The sequence below is a fragment of the Tachypleus tridentatus genome, chromosome 3 (genome assembly GCF_004210375.1).
Source record: "Tachypleus tridentatus isolate NWPU-2018 chromosome 3, ASM421037v1, whole genome shotgun sequence".
NCBI classification, from domain to species: Eukaryota; Metazoa; Arthropoda; class Merostomata; order Xiphosura; family Limulidae; genus Tachypleus; species Tachypleus tridentatus.
The window spans coordinates 91,935,066-91,957,293 of NC_134827.1; the positions used below are offsets into that span (position 1 = coordinate 91,935,066).

General features: G+C 32.2%; 1 protein-coding gene across 3 annotated transcripts in view; it reads right to left on the minus strand.

The window, feature by feature from the left end:
- The window catches only part of Set2 (SET domain containing 2), a 136,726-nt gene extending 115,022 nt beyond the window's left edge, over nt 1-21,704 (minus strand). The window contains exons 1-4 of one of the 3 annotated variants that reach the window (XM_076495673.1): nt 21,527-21,704; nt 11,495-13,366; nt 8,154-8,282; nt 3,186-3,237 (exon numbers count right to left, since the gene is read on the minus strand). In XM_076495673.1, coding sequence (XP_076351788.1) covers nt 3,186-3,237; nt 8,154-8,282; nt 11,495-13,366; nt 21,527-21,561 — 2,088 coding nt within the window. In that variant the 5' untranslated portion in view covers nt 21,562-21,704. Of the gene's footprint in view, nt 1-3,185; nt 3,238-8,153; nt 8,283-11,494; nt 13,367-16,717; nt 16,841-18,841; nt 18,952-21,526 lie in introns of those variants that run through there. The other 2 variants (XM_076495675.1, XM_076495674.1) reach the window with 2 other exon arrangements.
- Nucleotides 21,705-22,228: the final 524 nt, after the last annotated feature.

Here is a 22,228-nt window from a genome sequence, read left to right on the forward strand (position 1 = left end):
AAGTTAAATCTGTTTGCTGTGGTCCACTTTAGTAAATGATTTAAGACAGTCTGTAGATGTCACCTCAATATACCTCATGTTCGACAAATGATATGAGATGTGAAAGTCATCAAAATGCAGCCTGTTTCCAACAGTAAGAAGTAGTTGTTCAGTGATAGCATTAATCTTGAGACTGAAATATGTGACATTCAAAACACAGCCCTGAGGGACTCCAAATTTCTGTAAAAAAGAATGGGAAAGTGTTGAACACGCACAAACTTGGAATAGCCTGTCCACTAAAAACGTTTTAATAGAAATGGGAATATGACCACGTAACCCATATAAATGGTGGTCTCACAAAATGCCATATCTCTATGTAGTATCATAAGCCTTCTTAAGAATATTGGTACAAGATGTTGTTGTTTGAGAAAGGCTTCTCTGATTGATGTTTCAAGTCAATTCAGGTGGTCCATGGCGAAGTACTGTCATAGGAACCCACACTGGGTGGGTGAGAGGAAGTTGTTTGTTTCGAGGAACCAAACAAGAGGGGCATTAACCATCCTCTCTAAGGTCTTACAGAGACAGCTTGTCAAAGTAATTAGATGATAGTTTGAAGGAATCTTGGTATCCTTCCTCCCAGGCATAGAGAAAGGTAGGACAATAGCCTGGCACCAGATCTGATCAAAAGCAATCAGAAGAATAGTAAGAGAAGCAGAAGATAGATGGTGCAACATCGTGTAGTGTATATCATCAGACCAATGAAGGGCCAGTTTGAATTCCACCAGTGTGAAAAGACAATTATAGTCATAAAAACAATCAACCTAAAAGGAAAAAGGTTACTGCTCTGCCCGAGTCTTGATAGCTAAGAAGGTGGAAGAAGAAACAGAAGTGCTAAATACCCAGCAAAAGCTTTTACCTAGAGCATCGGAGATGCTCCGGGTATCAGCTACATTCTGGCCATCAGAGAGCAAGATCAAGAGGGGGACAGAATTATATTGCCCACTGACTCTTCGAATCTTATCCCATATGACTTTGGAACAAATGGTAAAAGAGATGCTGGTTCTGAACTTAATCCAAGATTCCTTCTGGCTTTGACGTCTTACTTGCTGAACACGTGCACAGGCCTGCTAGACAGCAATGTAGTTTGAGAGTGTGAGATACTTACAAAACGTATCCCAGGTGCATTTTTGAGCCTTCTGTGTCATGTGGGAGGCAGGATTCCACCACATAAGAGAATATCATGGAAAATGTGTCGAGGTCTTAGGAATACATTGAGTAGCTGCCTGTATAATACAGTCAGTCACTGCTGCCATGCAGTCATCTATTGATGGCTTACAGACAATGGCAGGTTCAAGTCGGCTTGATCCAGCTTCCACTGGGGTACACGGGCCGGATGGCATCAACTCTCTCAGAATTATAAGAAAATGATCACTGCCTCGCGGGTTATTGTTAACCCTCCATGAAAAGTGGGAGAATAATGGAGGGGAGCAAACTGAGAGATCACTAGCATTAAGGACTAACTAGGTGCATGAAAATGGGTATAAGAACCAGTACTGAAAAGGGAAAGGTCATGATCCAAGAGCATACGCTCTACAGAGCAACCCCTCCCATCAATATCAATACCTCCCCAGAGAGAGTTATGTCCATTGAAGTCCCCAGGATTAAAAGAAAGATGGCAACTGTTCAACAAAAGTGTCAATATCTGATTGATCATAAGTCTCTTCAGGAGACACGTAGAGAGAACAAAAAATGATGGTACGATCCAAGGAAATACAGGCGACTACAGTTTCCAAGTGTGAGTCAAGTGGCAAAGAAAGGGTGAGCACATGCTGATCAAACAACATTGCCACCCCTCCATCCATTCATCCATCACACAACCTATTATTTCTGTACAAAGAAAACTGATCTGTATCGACAGATTTCAGAAATGTTTCTTGTCAGGAAAGACACATAGGATAGTGGGAAGCAATCAGTGCTTTGATGTTATCCAGATTAGATAGTAAACCTTGATAGTTCCATTGCATCAAAGTGGCCAATTTTATTTATGTGTAGGTGAATTGGGTGGAGAACCCTTCTGTTTTCAACCACTTCTTTTTTCTTTATTTGAGGGAGATCTGCCAACCTCCACGGATCCTACCCTTGGTCAGTTGGGCATGTCGCTGTCATTGGAAGAGGATTCCAGCAACTGAGGACATAAACGAATGACTGTTTTGCATCTTGGAGCAGGAGAAGATGTACCTCAAAAAATGCCCATATCCAGAACCAAAATAAGTGGAACTTGCTGGTATGAATGTTAGGGACAGAGATTGATGTTGACATTGATTCATCAAATTTTTAACAATGGAGGTCAAAAGACTTTTCATGTGGTTTGAGAATGATTGTTTTGGAAGCACAGAGAGATCTGTCTGCATTCCCACTGGAGTAGTACGTCAGTAGTACCTACTACGTAGGTTTTGGACATGATGTAGAACAACAAGATAGATTTATTTACAAGTACCCATTAAAGACAATGGTTTATCCTTTGATGCATACTCCTATTAAAAATATGTTGCAACAGTATCTGTTTTATTGAAGGGAATTTATTATTTAAGGTAAAGCTGTGGTTAAATAATGTTCTCTTTGTTTACTATGTAAAATTATTTTCAATCTTTTAACACTGGAATGCATATAAAAAGGCATTACTAAAATGTTTCATTATTAACATTAACTGTTTACTACAAATTTCTGAAAAGAAATGGATTCTACACTTAAACATGTACACTAAATCTTCTGGTGATATATCACAAAATATTTTACAGAATCATACATGATCCTGTTTTCCTTAAAAAGGACAATGTAGATTGATTGACGTTACTATTATACTCAACGAATGTGAAGCAAACTATATACCTAGAAATGGTTTGCTCATACATATCAAATGTGGTATAAGTTTGCATTTGAAAAACAGTTTGACCTTAATAAAATGAAGCAAGTGAACCTTTTTTAATTTTAACTCAACTGTTTTGTAGCTACAGTAACTATGGGTTCTGTTATTGATTATAACTCAAATTAAGCTGTAAAAAAAAGAGCGATACATGAAGCAAGTTCAATATATGTCCTTTTTTTCTAAATAAAGCTTCTGGCATTCTAATACAAATGAAAAATATTAAAAACTCAAGTACTTATTAAAGTATAAGATCTTATATAAACAAATAAACTTTTCTTACCTGTTGAAACCTTTTGTTTGTACAACTTTCACCTAATGGACATCGAGATCCACTGAAAACAAGTTTATATTCTTGTCAAATGAATCAACAGAAAAAACTTAAATATACTTTATTGGTTAAATAAAATGAGGTTTGTTAATTTTCATTTTGGTGTTATCATAGATATATAAATGTATTCTTAACAGCTAGCTGCCATAGTGACTAGTTACTGTACTTGCTGAGTATTGATTTGAGCTTGCCACATTCAGAAAATATTTATTGTAATTACTACAAAGTTTGTTTATTCATTTGTTTTTGGAATTTTGAGCACAGCTACATGGGGGCTATCTGTGCTAGCCATCTCTAATTTAGCAGTGTTCGACTAGAGGGAAGGTAGCTAGTCACCACCACCCACTGCCAACTTTTGGGCTTCTCCTTTACCAACAAATAGTGGGATTGACCACCACATTATAATGTCTCTACACCTGAAAGGGCAAGTACGTTTTAGTGTGATGGTAATTCAATCACATGACACTCAGATAATGAGTCAAACTCCCTAACAACCGGCCATGCCAGGCCTATAAAGTTTGATAGCTTTCAAAATGTTTGTATATTTACATTTCAAGTTATTGCAATTGTGAAATTGCAATAATGAAAGGAAAACAAAAAAGTGAAAATCCACAGAATTTAATGATGTTTTCATGCTCACCATTAAATGAAGTCAACCATTAAATATATTCTATGATATTGCAGTTATTATGAAATTATTGGATTTATCATTAATGTATATACTTTGAGAAAAAAACTTAAGATGATGTCCTTGTATTTTATCTATATCTACAAAAACTGATTAAATAAAAAATTAACACTTTCTTCACTATAATGGTAAAATATTTTCTGGATAAATAAGAGAATCAATTGGTTTCATGACAAATATTTAAATAACAATCTAGTTTTTAATGTTTGTTCATAAGAATTAAACAATGCATTATATAGCCAGGAATTATAAACACTCAAGAGTAAACAAAAGACAAGGGAAAGTGCACAATACAAACATGTTTCTTAAGGCAAATTTAAAAATCTCTGATAACACTTGTGTCAAAGAATGATAAAACTAAAAGAAACAACAATCAATATAAATGTTTTAGAATCAGAAAAACATTTATAACTGTTACATAAGAATAAAAATGTGAGAGTACAGCACTCTAATTTTTATGACAATTTCAATGACATTCTGAATACAATTAAATGTATGTTTATCTATACGTATAACACAGGATTTGAAAACACACAAGGACTGTCACTAGAGATAATAAGCAAAACTGTTATTCTTTTCAATTTTATATCATACATCAAATATGTGACAAAAGCAAAAACACAGGACAACTGCAATCACACTTTATTAAAATATAGTTAAGCCTGGCAATACAAAAGAGAAAAAAATGTTGAATTTTAGTCATTTTAACACTTTGAAATGTCTGCTTTATTTTGCTATACTGCAGGCACTTCTTACCAACACAATTGTGCTATCCCAGCAAGAAATTTGCATACTTCATATGTAGAAGCCATTGATGAATTTAGTGTAAATGTAAGTTATTGTAAAATATTCAATGACATTTTTGTATAAGAATAAAAATTATAATAAAATTATACATTTCTTCAATCATGAACTGTTTATTCTTACGAGGTCTGTTAAAAAAATACATGGACTGACGTCATAAAACAAAATGTACTTTATTTAGAAGTTACAGGTCTGACACCCCTTCAAAGTACTCTCCTCCACCAATGCACAAACTTATCCCAACGGTTTTTCCACTTGTTGAAACAGTCCTGGTACGCTTCTTTTGTAATGTCCTCCAGCTCCTTCGTCGCATTTGCCTTAATCTCAGGAATCGGGGTCTTTTGAGTTTGGGGAACAAGAAAAATTCAGTGATGGGGAAAAGTGATCAGTGTTTGGCCAGTTCTGAATGGGCTGGAGCATTGTTGTGATGGAAAAACCAGTCGCCACTCCTCCACATTTCTGGCCTTTTGCGACGGATGGCATCCCTCAGACGTTTCAGAACTTCAATGTAGTAAGTCTGGTTCACTGTGGAGCCTTCGGGGAGGTGCTCGTGGTGAACAACACCCTTAGCATCGAAGAAAACTGTCAGCATCACCTTGACCTTGGATCAAACTTGGCAAGCTTTTTTGGGTCTGGGGGATGTTTCACCCATCTACTGGGACGATTGGACCTTCATTTCAATGCCATAACCAAAAACCCATGATTCATCACCTGTTATGATCCTTGACAAGAAGTTTTCATCTTCTTCTGAACGATCAAGCAGTTCCTGACAAACCTGGACGCGATGGGCTTTTTGTTCGTCCGTCATCAGGCGTGGCACAAATTTCACAGCAACGAGGTGCATCTTCAATTTTTCGGTCAAAATCTCGTAACAGGATCCAACTGATATCCCACACTCTTTAGCAAGCTCCCTGACAGTCAGGCGCCGATTTGCCCACACCAGGGTGTTGATTTTGTCAACGTGTGGGTCGTCAGTTGACGTCTAGGACGCTCATCATCTTCAATGGACTGTTGACCATCCTTAAAACGTTCATGCCACTTGAAACATGCCATATGCTTCATAGCAACATCACCGTAAGCTGTGTTAAGCATAGCAAAAGTTTCAGTCGCAGATTTTCCAAGTTTAACACAAAATTTCACAACAAGTTGTTGCTCCTTCAGGTCATTCATTCTGAAATCTGCCAAATGAAAAAATCGCACTTCACTTAAAACAGAGTAGCTAATACACAAATGAAGATATCTGCAATCGAGAAATGGTGTCGTAATCAGCTGATCTGTGCGAACCTAGTGACACCAAGCGGACTCACCTGGAACCAACTGGAGCCGCGCAATTCAAACAGTCCGCGTATTTTTTAACAGACCTTGTATTGTTTAAAGACTATTTCATTTATTCACTTTAAGAGTTTCACAAAGATCATGTTTTATAATAAACATTGTTGCAAACATAACTTCATCAGGTTTTCAAGATTAGAATTTTTTAATTTGATTACAGGATAAAGTGAAGAGCAATAAAAAGAACATAAAATAAAAGACTGTGTCATCATCATTTATTACAGAAATTGTGAATATCTGAGAATAACAAAAATTAGAATCTTAAATTATTTAAATTAATAAGACACTCTGTGAAAAACTTTCTGGTTTTGAATTTCTCTAGCAAGTATTTTATTGCCCCACATTTGTGCAAAGAATTACCTGAATAATGTTGCAAGGAACTGAATAACAGAAAGTTATAAACATGTTAACAAGATGTGGTTCCATTAAACTTTTAAAGATATAAAAATGTAAGACAACTGAAAAAAATAAAACCTTTTATTTTCAATTAATATGAATTATTCTTATATAATTATTGTCATGATTAAAACTCTGTATGGTAACCTAAATCTAATTATTAATTAGTTTTTTGTTTTACTCTTATTACTATATTCTAAATATCAGTTAGTTTATGTACCGTTTTTATGATGCTAACATCTTAAGGGAACTCCTTAGAAAGCTTATCTGTAGTGATATGGGGCAAATGTTGATTTTTGGTTTTCTTTTTAAAAAAGGCTGCTAAACTATCCATTTAACTTGATATACCCTGAAATTAATATTAGAATGGTTTTAGAACGAGCACTAAATTTTACTGACTTCTGAGATAGGTTGACTGCATGTGTTATAATTTAGGTGGATAAAGAAGGCTCCTTTTATTTTTTTTTTCTTATGTGTGGTTCATATCTAATCATTTTTGTATTATTCTATTTTTTTATGGTGTTCTCTTAGAAGGACCATTTCAGATAGATCATTATTACAGTCTTTTATGTCTGTTATAATCTTGAAACCTGACTTTCACTGGTCTTTTCTTTTCCCACTGTATCAACAGTTAATGTCTAAATCCCATCAGTCTATCTAACAAGACCAAGAATCCCAGTGCCTATCACCACAAACAGTACTTCTCAATTTCTCTCTAAAGATAACAGCAGATAAGAAGCCAAGACATATGACATAAATTAATCTGTAATAATTTAAAAAGTAACTAATTAGTAATTACATTTATCTGATCTTGAAGGCTACTAAGATAAAGATTGGTATTTGCCTGTTACAACTTTATCATAAGTATTAGTCTTGTGTGAAATTAAAAATCACAAACCTTAGGGTGGTTTTATTTCTACTATAAGAACTTTAATATCTTTTATGGGTAATTGCTTTCTCACAAATAGCTGCAGACAGGGAAGAGCAGTAACAACTGAGACATTGTGGGTATAGACATTCAACTCCATACCATTAATTAATCAACTGATTTTCCATATTAGCTAGCTAGTTTAACATCAGAATTTGGATTTTGTCTGATAGATGGGATATCTCCACACATTCTCCAACACATTTTGGAGCTATTACACAGGCATTATCCGCTTTTACTTTAAGGTAACTTAAAACAACAGAAACTTAACAAAAAACATTATTTAATACTTATTAAGTTCATTATTGTTTCATTGTGTTGATTTTAACTGTCTCTTAACAATTGACATAATTAAAAGTATTGAAGCTTATTCAATTATACACACCCATGAATATAAAGTACCAGTTCACTTATTCACTGATCACTGCATAAAAAAAATAAAAATTCATTGTAATCTTATTTTCTTTTCTCGCATTAAAAGAGGCTTAGGGCAAGGTGCAAGAAATTTTAAAATTTCTAGTGTTTTAGGCCTATGACTATAAACACACTTGTGTAAGACAAAACAAAACATTGGGAGATATCTTTTTCATACTTAATTTCTACATTTATCCTTTCCAATAATCATACTAAAATCTGAAGAAAAATGGTTTAAGTAGTGAGGCAATTTGTTCCATTTCCCTTATACTTGCTTAAGAACAGATATATAGGGAGCATACATAGTTATAAACTTGTGTATGTACAACACCCATTTCATTTCCATTTTTGTACTCACCATTCAATCATTAGCAGTCGATTTAAGCAATCTTCCCCACAACCTACACCACCTTTCTGTTTTTCTTCTTTAGTAAGGGAACAATCACAAATCATTCTCCGAACTTCCTTTTTCGATTTGGAGCGACGTCTGCAGGGAAATTCCATAAAAGCATAAATAAAAACAAAGTGAAAAAATAACATTCCAAAGGTTATTACACATTTTCTAACAATAATATAATACAACTGAGGTGATGCAATTGGACAACTTTTATCTTTTAAAATGATATTCACTGAATATACATACAATCTTCCTTTAATAATACTGAAGCTTTAAATTTTTTTTTTACAATGTGTAACAAACTTAAAACAGGATTAGAACTTCTAATACTTCCAATATACCTCCTTCCTTGAAACAAAGTATTCTATATGAAGAAAAAAAGTACCCAATTTAAAAATTAATAAATGATTATTTAATATCATTTCTTTTTCTTTCCAATATAATATTTCACAAAAAAAACATACTTACCCTATTTGGTTGAAAGCATGTATATAATGTATAATAATTGAAATGTGACTGTATATTACAAAATGCTAGTCCACTACAACACAGTCAACATGAGTGTATGTGCAATGCATTAATAGAAGTTTTATTACATTACCTAGGCATGACTGGAAGGTCATAAAAAAATAAATGCAGATTATGAGGCTTGAGCTACTTTGACTAAACATCTGTATTTTTTTGTTATATGTTGCCATTCCAATTCAAAAAAAGCATAATTCACATTTACTTTTTAATTTCTTTATGATAGTTATGAGGCTGATCAGGTGACAGACCCCACATATTTAGAGTATAGAAAATAACTAAGTATAAACTTTCATGCAAAACAAGCACTTGAAATGCTTTTAGGAGGTTTTAGATATTATGCAAATAATATTTGAGATTTTTGGAATGAATAGGTTTTAATCATAATAGGAAATCACCTTGCACTCAGACTAGTAACAAATCAAGCAATATTTTCATAAGTAAATCATCAGTAAAATATTTCATCAATACTCTGATTTTTCGTGTACAAAATACTTGTAATCTTTACTAATGGTCTAGCACATTTTGTGAAGGTACACATGCTGTATCAAAAGTTATAATGCAAATATTTAATGTGTGCAAATGTGTAAACGACCTTAGCACATTGGGAAAGGATAAAGTAATTGACCATCATTCTCCACTCTGACTACTCTGATTGGCAAGTGAACACAAGGATTTTACAATGATCATGTGTTTATGAAACAATAAAAATGCTTACCTTTGTTGAGATTGGAATTACTGATATTTTTCTACATTCTTGTAAGGTTTTTCATTAATGTTTTTGTAACATAAAATGGAAAATGTTATATATTTTTTTCATTCAGGAAAACAGAAACAACTTAACTTTAAGATCACTGCTGTCTAATAAAAGTACTGTACCAGAATTGTTTGCGAGTTGATTTATTTATTAATATAAAAAAATTAATTTAATGTGTCATAAGTTTTAAAAACATTTTATATTCATTTAAATTTCATACATTTCCTATATTTGTTTTTTATCCATTCAAGCAATTGCTTTAGCTGATAAGGCCTAATTTAAACACAGTCTAGCATCGATAATCTCGGCAAAACAAAATTTGACACAGTTCAATACAATGTTATCTAACTTAACCAACATCATCTTGTTTCACAAAAACATTTATTTTCCTATTATATTATGACTTATTCATTCAGAAAAGGTACAAAATGATAAGGCTAGCTTAGAAAAAAATGGGAGTTTTAACTGTGGCAGAAGTTGCACCTATGACCAAGCTACAGTTTCATTATTTCATTTAATTATCTATGCAGTTCTCAGACTATAAAGTTGAAGAAAAACATTCATTAAATGGTTAGATTCTCAAAGCTGAGATATGTAGAACAGCTACAAGCTTATTTATTTTTTCAATTCAGTATTGGAATTCTTCCCTGTGTTCAGGATGCACCCAATGAGGTGGTGTACTTACAATCATCAATGGTTTATCATATTCCTCCTCCACACAGTCAATGTCAGTTACAAGGTTTTGTACCTCAGAGAAAACTCACAAGTTAATGAATATTTCAGTTTCCAGCTGAAGTTATTCTTAGCCAACATAAATGAAAACATAGTGCATAATGTGTTCCTTGGATTTAGTAAAAGTTAAAGCAGTAGTTTCAGCTGAAACATACCTTACAATATTACAATGTCTTTATTGCTATGCTGATAGTTTTGTTTGTCTATAGACATGTATGTACTACAAGAAAAACAAAAATTCATAACATGTACATTGTCATACATAGTTACTATTTTAGTTGTATAAACTTTAACATGCCTCAAAAACATTGTCAATTTATTCCCAAAAAGGTTTTTCTCTCTCCTTTCAAATACTTTGAGCATTCATAAACATTAGCTTTTGTTATATTAATTTTATTTTTGCCAGACTTTCTTACATAAAACAAACACCATCATAAAGTAGAAACTTAAACCCAAAACTTAGAATTTCATGGCATATGAACTTTACATAAACAAGGTACAAAATTAAAAGTGACAGGTGCCATATGCTCCTAAAAATTACAATGTACATGTAAAACCTTAGAAAAGTGTGTCCAAATGCTATGAAAAATACTGTTTTACACGAGATAAAACCACACTTATTTCACTGAGTACAATGACTGTGATCTGTATGTAAATAAAGTTTTATTTTTTTTAAACACGAGTTTAAGATTTCATGGCCTAAAACCATTGTAAATGCAGTTTCCTTTGCTTATATTATCTATATTTGGCTCAATCCTACTAAGATGACAAAGTGACACACATACACATACAGCATGCTGAAAAAAGGGTAAAGAGAAAAATTATTTTAGCCAAACCACTGGAAAATGTGTAGAATCTTGAATAATTATTCTACATTAAAGATATTGATAAAGGGTACCCAGTAAATTGGTTAAGTTTGTAGATTATATTTAATGAGCTATTTCAACTTATAACAAAGTACATGATTATGCTAAAAGATTTGAACTAGTGACTTAAACAAATGCATGGGAGATGTTTTTTGACACTGCAATATATTAGCCACTTTGACAAAAAGTTAAAAGTTGGATATAGGTATTTATTTAGAAGATATATTCTAAAAACAGTTTTATGTGTTACATTAAACCTAAAAAAAAAAAGAATAGTATAATTTAAGTTCTTTAAGAAACATTTAAGCAATATTTGGATGAAACCAATAAAAGTATTCAGGTCAATACCCCTCAAACCTTGAACTAGAAAAAATTACATGTACCTCTTAAAATTGCATTTATACTTGTAACTAACTTCTTACCTGTCAAAGAGGTAGATGTTTTCTTCTATTTGCTCATAATAAGGGGGTTTTTCTTTACAGACTAATTCACATGAGTCACACGTTTCACCACTGGAATCTTTGGTTAATGAGCAAACAGCTGAAGTAAGTGTTTCTTTTACACTAGTTGCCAAAACAGGTGATCTTCCATCTAAACTCTCTGAACTATAAGTGGGTGTTGATCCTCCACTAATCTCTCCCCTCTCTAATTCACTATTTCGACGCCACCGAGACTTAACTTTCTCAGGTTTTAATGTGAAATCATCAAATTTAGGAGAAACTGAAACAGATGGTCTAACAATAGCTGATGGAAGATCCAGTGAGGGATTTTTAGTTGAGGTGAATACTACTTCAACACTCTTTTCATTTTCTGTACTTAAGTCTTTACCCTCTTGTTTAGAAAAATTACTCAAAATAGGTGAGAACTGTTGTTCCATTGGAACAGTACCAATCTCTCTTATTTCATCAGAATATTTTACATCTTCAACTGCTTCATAAGGCCCTAAACTGTCAGTCTTAAGGTCAACAATACTTGTATTTTCTTGCTTGAAACCATCTTTGGCATGCTTTTCTGTCAATTCTGAATCAGTCTCACTATCCTTCTTTGAAATGGACAACTGACTGTCTTGTTCTTCAATAATTAAGACTTCATGAACTAACGTCTCAGATTCCTCATTTGACACATCAACAGAAATCTCCTGTTTTGTTTCATTAGTTAGAACACTATCACACAACATGTCCATTCTGGTGGTGTTAGGTTCATTTAAAATAACCTTATTTGATTTACTTGTATGAACAATGTCTTTTTCTTTAGTAATAATATTAGTTTCTAATTTTTCTTTCTTCAGACTTCTATTCTGCTGATTTTTGGAATATTTTTGTTTCTTTTCTTGTTTGTCATTCTCATCTTTTCCTTTATGAGATGCTTTTGTAGTTACCTCTTTTTGAGCTTTTTCCTTTTCTTTTCTTTCTTCAATGGAACGAATTCTACTACTCCTTCGGCGACATGGAGTTTCTTCCATAACATTCTTAAATGCTTCATCATCACATTGCTGATCAGAAGAATTTCTCCTGGTCTGCTGTTGAGTATCAATAAAAACCATCTCCTCTGACTTTGAACACACACCTGAAAGATTTTCTGTTGTACAAGTTATTCTCTCTCCATTTAAGTCTTCCTGAACTAATGAACTGCTCTGTTTTTCAGAGTTATCATCTTTAATCAAAAGTTCCATAGACTGTGGCATATTCTCTGTTTCAAATACTGTTTTCAAACCACTCGTCTGAATACTCTGACTTGAAACTAAAACGTTTCCTTCATTATTACTTGAAACAAATAAAGAACTGTACAAATTGCTGCTTTCAACATCCTCCACATCTAGAGTTTGGTCTCTGGGAGAAATGTCAGTTTCAGAAGCTTTAGTGACTGTCCTTGCATTCTCATTAATATTTTCAGTCTTAATTTCATTTTCCACTTCCTTAAAAGGTAAAACTTGGAAATTCATAGTAGCATTCTCCTTCTGAAGTTCAATATCATTTACAATTACTTCAGTTTGATATTCTAGTGTGTTGTGTTCAGTTAACTGCACAAAATTACCAGCTCCAGATGAACAACCACTTTCAGTGACTTCCACTGATCCATGAATGGGTAAACTCTTACTATTTGCTTGAAGTGTATTTTCTTTTAAAAGTTCATCAGTTAGAGAATTATTTAAGTTATTAAAAGCAGATAAAATCATGTCCTCTTTTATGTTTCGTTTCTGTTCAGTAACTAAGGAAGTTTCGTTCATCTCTGAAGAAACTGACTCTGTGATGCTGGTCAGATAAGTAGTTGAAGATTGTTCCTCCTCCTCATCCCTGAAATAAAATGTTCAAATTTTGGTAAATATAATCATGAATACATTAATATACATTTTAGTTGTGAAACATTTAAGTTTTTTTTCAGTGTATGTAAATACTAAATTCCATTACAATGAAACTGCATGCATGTACTGACAAATACAATGTACATTCAGCCTTCTGCTTTTGATGTTCACTGTAATATTTTTTTAATATATACGACAATATAGAATTTTTTGTTTACCTTACACTGGTGTTCACTCATGTAAACTTGAAACAATAATACATTTTTTTGAGTAAATGTTATCCAATAAAATATATAAATACTGTAAATATAAAACAAGGTTTTTAATAGCAACCTAACAACCTGCAAAGCAGCATAGCAAATAAAAATATAAATACCTGCATAAACAGAAAATAATATTCATAATTCAAATTGACTTGAAAATTACATACTAATGAAGATGATCTAATATAACTGTCTGTTCTGGATTTTGTATCAGAACACAAGAGGACTATCTGAACTAGCATTCCCTAATTTTGAATTAAAAGACTAGAGTGAAGGCAGCTAATCAACAGCACTCATTCTAAGCTTTTCAACATTTTTAATCAAAAGGAAGATTTAAACATTACACTTATACCTTGCCCTTTGGCCCAAAGGTATAGTAGTTTTGTAGCAATGGAACAAAAATCAGACCTGGCAATTTACAGTCCAGCCTGCTAACCACTAGGCCATGTCCTGTGTCTGACAATCACTTAAAAAATACATGTTATACATTAGTAAACAGCAAAGTTAAAATATGCACTGATCAGGTTAGAGTGCTAGAAGATTAATCAATCAATGCATATCTTATTCAACTGATATGCCAAATCATTTGGAATATATTTGAATTTGGTTGCACAGTTTAGACTAATCATTACACATAAACCATCACATCTATAACATTTCAAGCATGTTTCACTACTACATCCTTTTACTTTACATTTACAAGTTAACTTTCCCATGTTGACTTTCATGATTTCAAATCAGGTCACAGGTTTAATCCAACAATCTAGACCTCAAAAATAATGCCAAATATCTACTTTTTGTCCAATTAAAACACAAAACTTTCTCAAATAACTCATTTGTTTTATCCACATCAAGATTCCACGATGACTTATGCAGAAAGTATTACAAAATTGCCAAGTAAAAATTTACAATACACCAAATAAACAAATTGCACATTACTGTGCCTAAAATTCCTCATAACAATCACTGTAATACATGAATTACATTACAACTTTCTAACAATTCACACTTCTTTTATTTACATAAAATCTGACTGAAAAAAAGCTTGATGACTGAAGATTACTATAAAGTAACTTGGATGGGATATAATAACTAGCAAAAACACCACCCTACAGGCAGTTGTTTGGACTAGTAATTACTACTCATACTATACATACCTCACTGAAAAAAAATTTAAAAAGTGAGAATTGTCTAAAACTGAGTTTTCTGGGAACTAGTGCATGGGAAAAGTGTCAGTATTGTGCTGATATTAAGTGTAATGTTCTTATATATTAAAGTGGTACCCTTTATTAAAATATACTTAAGAATTTGATTTTTAGTACTATATTTACAAGTTACATCAATAAATATGTAATCAAACCTTCATGTACAGCTCAAGTTAATGTGTTCTTCTTGTGAAGACAGTACTTTTATTTAAAATTATGTTCTATAATAAACTAATAGTTGTTTTTTTTTGTCTGATTCTTGAATACTCAAAGTGAGAACATTACTGATTTTTGTTTCTGATGCCATTCAGTAGATAGTGCCACATTGTATTTAGTATTTTGGTCACATACATATACGTGTACACAAGCTAAGTCCAATATCGTAAAATTTGAATTATATTTATAATTTTGATGGGAATAACCATAAATGTTAGGGAAGAAAAGAATGTTGGTGTTACTGCTTGCTGAATAAAAGACTAAAGATGGGAGTATTAGGATGACAATTTTTTTATGGAAAGGTTAAGATCCCTAAAATTATTTTCTCTCAACAATAATAGATGAGATCTCACATGTTTTTAAGATTGTTAAGGTAACTCATATTGTCACATTTTCTTCTTTTGTACTTAATTATGATAGAAATAGGAAGAGGTAACATAAATATAAATTTTGACAGGTAAGATTCATTTAGATTTCAACTGGTTTTATTTTCCTAATAGGTTAGCTGGTCTTTGGAATAGGTTGTTTTCAGATCAAGTGGATGCAGTAAATTTAAGAACGTATAAGAAAAAGCTCCGAATAAATTTGAGTGATATAGACCAGGGGTTCCCAACCGGTGGGTCGCGACCCCACAGGGGGTCGTGCAGCCTTGGCAGGGGTGTCGCGTAGCCTTGTTAGAACTAGCTTGGGATAACATTAATTTTATTTCATCAATTACATTTTCATGTCGCGAGTGCCAAAAGGTTGGGAACCCCTGATATAGACTGTCTTAGAGTATGTTTTTTTTTCCAAAATTTAGTTTAGTGGATGGGATGGCTTAGATGAACCAACAGGCTTCTTCTTATTGTTAAATTTTATTTTATACTGTGGCTGTTTTTCATGCTCCAGTTACTTTGCACAAATCCTATTATTTCACAGAATGTGAGCTAAATTTTTATTATGCACACAACTATATATGAAACTATCAGTGTGTGTTCAAGATAATACAGGTTGTATTTGAAAACAGTAGTAAAGCAAAATATGCTCAAATATTTGTTATATTTATGTAGATGTTTATAAATATCCACAGAAAAACACAAGTATTACCACTATTATTTGTAAAAGTGCTTCATATTTCAAAAACGGCAAGTAAGAAAAATTTTTACATTCTTGAACTCTGTGATGCATTTCTTAAAACTTGGCCTACACTGTTAACCAAATGTAGTCAGAAAATCACACACCCTTGTGACAAATTTAGGTATGTAAAGGTGCATAAATACAATCACATTTCTCAGAAATGAAGCAGCATCACATATGATAAAATCTTACTTTTGTGAATAATATTCACCATTTGCACACTAACAAAAAATTACAAAATATCTATTTCTCTGCTATTTTCTATGTAATTTGCTTACATTTACAAAGAATTCTGAGAAAATCACAATCATTATACAACATGCACTCAGTGACAAATAACAAATCAGCCCTTCAACATTGCTACTCTCCAAACCATAAAACTCCTCTTGAACCATATGTAACATCATTCCTTAATAATGAGCTAAGCAACACACACAGGTAAATGTTTGTAGTTCTTGCAGATAAAGTTTTTAGATAAAATGATTCTATATTTGGATTTCCAAAGCTTATAGTTATTACTCCTAATATTACTCTACTCCTAACCTTATCACTCCATCAGTCACACAGAATTATCATGAAACTTTAATGACTTCTTATGCTTCTCTCCCTATCTCACCATTCTCAAGCATGAATCATTCTAGCAGTCTTTCCATACACCTTTTGAAGCATGCCAATATCCTTTCTACAATAACAAAATTGAACACAGGATTTTAAAAGAGGTTTTCACTTGCCTTATACAATAATTATATTACCCTTAAAAAACAAATTATACACATAATTGAAAGTCACATTCAAGTTAAGAGCAAAATACTACTAATTTATATGCAAAAACGGCTCGTTTGGGTTGAAAAAATATTTTACATATAAATTTCTCAACAAGTGGGTTTCTCGACATCACTGATTAAAATACTACTAAGGCATAAATGTACAAGTAATCAAAAATTACACGAGTCTTCTATTTGGTGAAGACAATGAAAACAGTGTGGCATCAATTCATATCACTTTTCACAGTACTGACCAGCCTATAAGTGGTCTCACCAATATTCATCTAAGTCTAGAAAGCTGTTATCAAACACATCACAAAAAACTTGACAGAGAAAATAAAGAACTTCAACTAAAATTGATTGTATGTGTGAAATACAAAGTATGTCGTTATGTTCAAACAAGACATCAATGTCCAGAAAATGGCACACATTATGTGCAGTGTGCCATATGTTGCATGCAGATAGAATTTTTTGCACAATATGTGCAATTTTTCATTAGCATTAACTCTATAATCTGTTTTCACCACAGTTAAGCACCCACTCAAATTAACTGTTTTGATCCATACACACAAACAAATCTACCATTTATTTTTAAATATCAGTGTTTCTCTTTCACCAAGTATGAGTTTCCACACCTAAATTGCATTACTTCATACTTTTTAATAAAAAATGAACTTCTTATAATCTCAAGCACTAAGCAAGCTTATCCAGATCATTAGCAACCTCAGCCCCTATGAAAAATCTACTGCTGACAAAGATATCTAAATCACTTACATGTGAAGATTGTGGATGGAAATATAATTTCATTGCTAATAGCAGTGATGAATTAATGTACTCTAATTATTAAAAGATTTTACTTTATAATAGAGAATACTTTGTTAGACTATTAAATTAGCTACATTACTCATTGTTTGTTTTGATAAGAAGATAATGAGTAACAAAAGTTTCAAAAATGACACATGAAACTTCCTCTAACATTTTTCAAACATGTATAAATCACATATTTTACTACCATGCTTTCTACCAGAAAGATATTTTTCAAATAACATTTTAATTTATTTTTCAACAAAACAGATCTGTCAAAGAATGTTAAATTTTCTTTAAAAACAAAGTAGGGATAATACTTTATACATTTAAAGTCCTATTTGATAATAAAGTTCTAATTACAATAGGTTGTTTTGTTTTTTCCATGGAAGTAGTTTTGAATTGAAAAGTAATAATAATATACATACATTTTCTTCTAGTTTGACATACACTCAACTTCAGTGAACTTCAGGTGACAAAAATTTAAGTTGTAATTACTGACAAATACATTTCCAATATTCTTCTATGGAATCAATAAGAATCACTATATAAAACATTATCAAAACAGAAATTTAACTTTATTACAATAGCTCTTTACATTCAAGCATCATTTTTATTTTTTTTACAAGTAAACAATTTATCCCACAAATCTTGATGTTTGCATGGTGTCACAGTCATATGATATTGCCTTGTAATGTGATTACCATCTTAAAAAAGGGGCAAGCAACAGCAAAGAAAGTACAGCAGTGTATATACAAGCTAAGTAAGCCTTTTGTGTTACTGCTGAGCAAACTTTTCAATTATCCTTTGTATGTTATTGTTTGATAACCAAATCATTAACTGCAATTTATCATCAACATGTGGAGGAGATTTAAGCCTGGGCATTAGCAAGACATTGAGTTGAGTTACAATTTATTGATTTTGATTCTTGTTCCTACTAATACTCTGCCAAATTGTGGATTGACAATCTGACAGATGGTTCAAAGTGGAGTACCCAGATGTATACAGTTACCTTGTGTTAAACAATTTATAATAGATATTTACATGATATAAAATAAGCTGAACACAAATAACTATAGTCAGGCTTTGGCTCCAACACCTTTCCTCTTGTTTCTTGTGTTCCAGTTGTTAGCTTTCAGCCACAAACCTCTTCTCTCCTTTGATTCATTCATTTGAATTTCTGCCTGGCCCAATTAAAGCCCATTTACTGGAATATTTTTTGGACAATTTATCTTCTTGTTGGTGGACCTGGTTGGGCTTAGCTTCTCTCCTTTCAGTAGCTTGACTCATCAAATAGAAGGAAAGTTAGGACTTTGACTTATTATTAGTGCAATTCAATATACAACGCACCATATTTGCAGGTTTGAAACAATAAAAATTTATCAAAAATACTAATAGTTGTTATAAATACGAGTCTAGACAGTGTTCAGAAGTAGAGAATGAACAAGATTTCCCCTTCTTCACATTATTTGTTTGTGCCTTGATCAATTTGTGGATGTTGTATTCTGGGAAGGTAAAGTTTCCAGATGACTGACCTCAAGAATGTAATCAGGTTATTGTTTGGTTAGATATATGTACTTTTGTATCAAACTGTAGAAAGTTACCCATAAGTACCTTTTTCTACCATTTATCCCTTTTACATGTACACATTTGCCATTATGTTTGGTAACACATTTTCAATACTATCACATATCAATGTGCTAAGACATTTCTGGCAAAGCAAGCTAAATCATGAACATGTGCTAGCAATAATACTGAGCATTCCACAAAAAAAAAAAAAAAAAGATCTTAAATATAAAAATATTAATCCTTTTATCATAAGTAAAAATATTAAAACAAAACATCAGGAGCAGACAAGATTTTTCCACATGCCTTTAAAGGAGTCAATCATCAGACATGCAAGCATCTCCCCCCCCCTCATTTTTGATTGATTAATAGACAAGACAGTCAAAGTCACCAATGCAGTGCTCTGCTGCTAGTATTTAAACTATTTACAGATGTGCCAATTATGCATCAAAAGAAGTAATTAGTCTCTAAACAAATCATGATAAAGGCCTCACTTGGAATAACATGCAATTTTTATCTGTATATTAAAAAAAAACAAAACAGAATACTGATTTGTTTGAAAAGGTTGATTCTGGAGATGGTAGCTTTTATATATATATATAAATTCAAAACCTCAATTTATTTTCTCTTGAGAAAAGAAAAGTAAGAGATGATTCTTTAATCTCACTAAATTATCCAGAATACCAATAGCAAATACATCTTATTATATTCTGCTATATAAATGGACAAGAGAACACTAGTTTTATATCTGCAGAAAACAGATTAGGGGGTCCAGTTAAGATATTAACATTTTTCTAAATAGTGACTGACTTACAGAATGAAATATCCATCAGCAGTAGTGATGAGGGCTGATACTTTTAAAAGAATTTAGCTCACTTTGGACCAAATAGGTGTTCCCAACATCCTATCATTTATCTTTCTTACAGTACAAAATACTAACCAAATTGCACGAAACATGCTAAATAGTATCTAGTTATGGTTTAAAATTCATCTAATTTGATACTTCTAATAATCTTAAGTTGTGATTCCTTAAAAAAAAAACTGTTATAAGATGCTATTTTGAAAAAAATGCACGCACACACACACACACATCAGAAATGCTATTTTAAGTTGTTGTTTTTTTAAATTGATCAGAAATTTCTGCTTCATGTGTATCCAGTCGGTTTCAAGTTGGCTGTTTTTTGTCAATTGCAGTGGTCACCACTTTTGGCTATAAATCATAAAAATACATCAGAAATTGATAGAGATTTATCAGCAGATCAAGACTCCACCTTTCAAAATTGTATCACTGTTACCGATGTCAGGCTAGGTGTTATGACTTTTGGTAATAATATTCTTGCTTAAGTTATTAAATTACCACCTATAACTCTTAGAATAATCACCTACAGTGACACTGGGCACAAAAGCATATGAACATTTTACATCTTCAATTTTTTTTTCTTTGAAATAACACTGTCATTAGACAAGAAACATAATATCAATCATAAGTATGAACCAAACAAATAGATATCAGAAACCACTGCTCCTTTTAATGATGAAAATAAAACATATTTAAAATTACTTTAAAAAAATAAAATTTGATTTCATAGGAAGATTATTCAATTGGGAAGATTTTTGTTATAAATTTTATTAGGTCAGAAATAACGAAATGAGGGATTATAATTCCTCACCAACTCAAGTGCAATTTGATATAAAATCCTACTGCTTTTCAATTTTTAAACTTCAGACCTAATCATCTAATGTCTACTTGTAACAAATAATATAAAATTGTAAACACAGGAGACACTTGGTTAGCAGGTGGGATTATGAGGAAATTGTAACCGCACAGAACCAACTACTAAGTTCTCCATTTACAGTCTCTAAAATAGTACTATTAATACTATTACTGAAAAATAAATGTAGCTCTCAAGTTTAATCAGAAATTCGCATTTTTCAGGCTGAAAGTAAAGATCAGTACAAAGGCAGTATGCCAAATATTAAATCTAGTACCACATTAACAGTGTACCGAGTTCTAAGTATCAACTTTAGACAAATATCAATCTACCGCCAGAGCTCAAGACTAAGTTCAAGGTCATAATACACGTCAATTAATTTAACATTTAAAGTTTTAACCTTAGGCTTTCAACTTAATAATAATATAATCAGTCACCACGAACAGTTAACAAATCCTAACACTTAACAACACAACACTCAAGCACATTATTCAGCATGTACCTACCCTGTTGGAAACGCGGGATCATAAATTTCACTCATTATATCCCAAATTTGATATCGAATCTCAGTAATAACTTAAATGCAGAGTGCGTTTCTTCCTTCAATCCATTCTTTGAAACGCTAGACTTATTAATTTAACCCTAATACTTACTCTTACTAGAACTAGTAACAACCCTTACGAGCGCGTGAAAAATCCCTCTATTGGCGAGATTTATTATGAGTTATAAAATAAAATAAAAAATATTAAAAGTTGTTAGTGTTTGTTATTAAACATAAGATTGCACAAAGGGTTACCTGTGTTATACGCACCACGGGTATCAAAACTAAGTTTTTTGCAGTATAAGTCCGCAGACATTCCGCTGTACCACTGGAGGGCATAATAGAAGTAATTAAGTATTACATTAAGTATTGTGCACGGATTGGCAAGTGTACTTAAACTCTGCAAATGAGTTTAAAAAACAATAACATAAAATACATTTGTAACATTCAATAATTATTGAATTTCTTATTGTTTTCTTATCCATATTAACTAAACAACACAGTGTGTCCGTCCATTGATGGTAAACGGTACAGCACAATAAAACTTAAAAACTTAAGAACAACAATGGACATATCAGCCCATCTAGACTGTCTGGTCCAAAAACTAAATTATATAAAAAAATTAAAGAAAACCCTTACTGTTTGAATATTTGCCACACATTCTCAT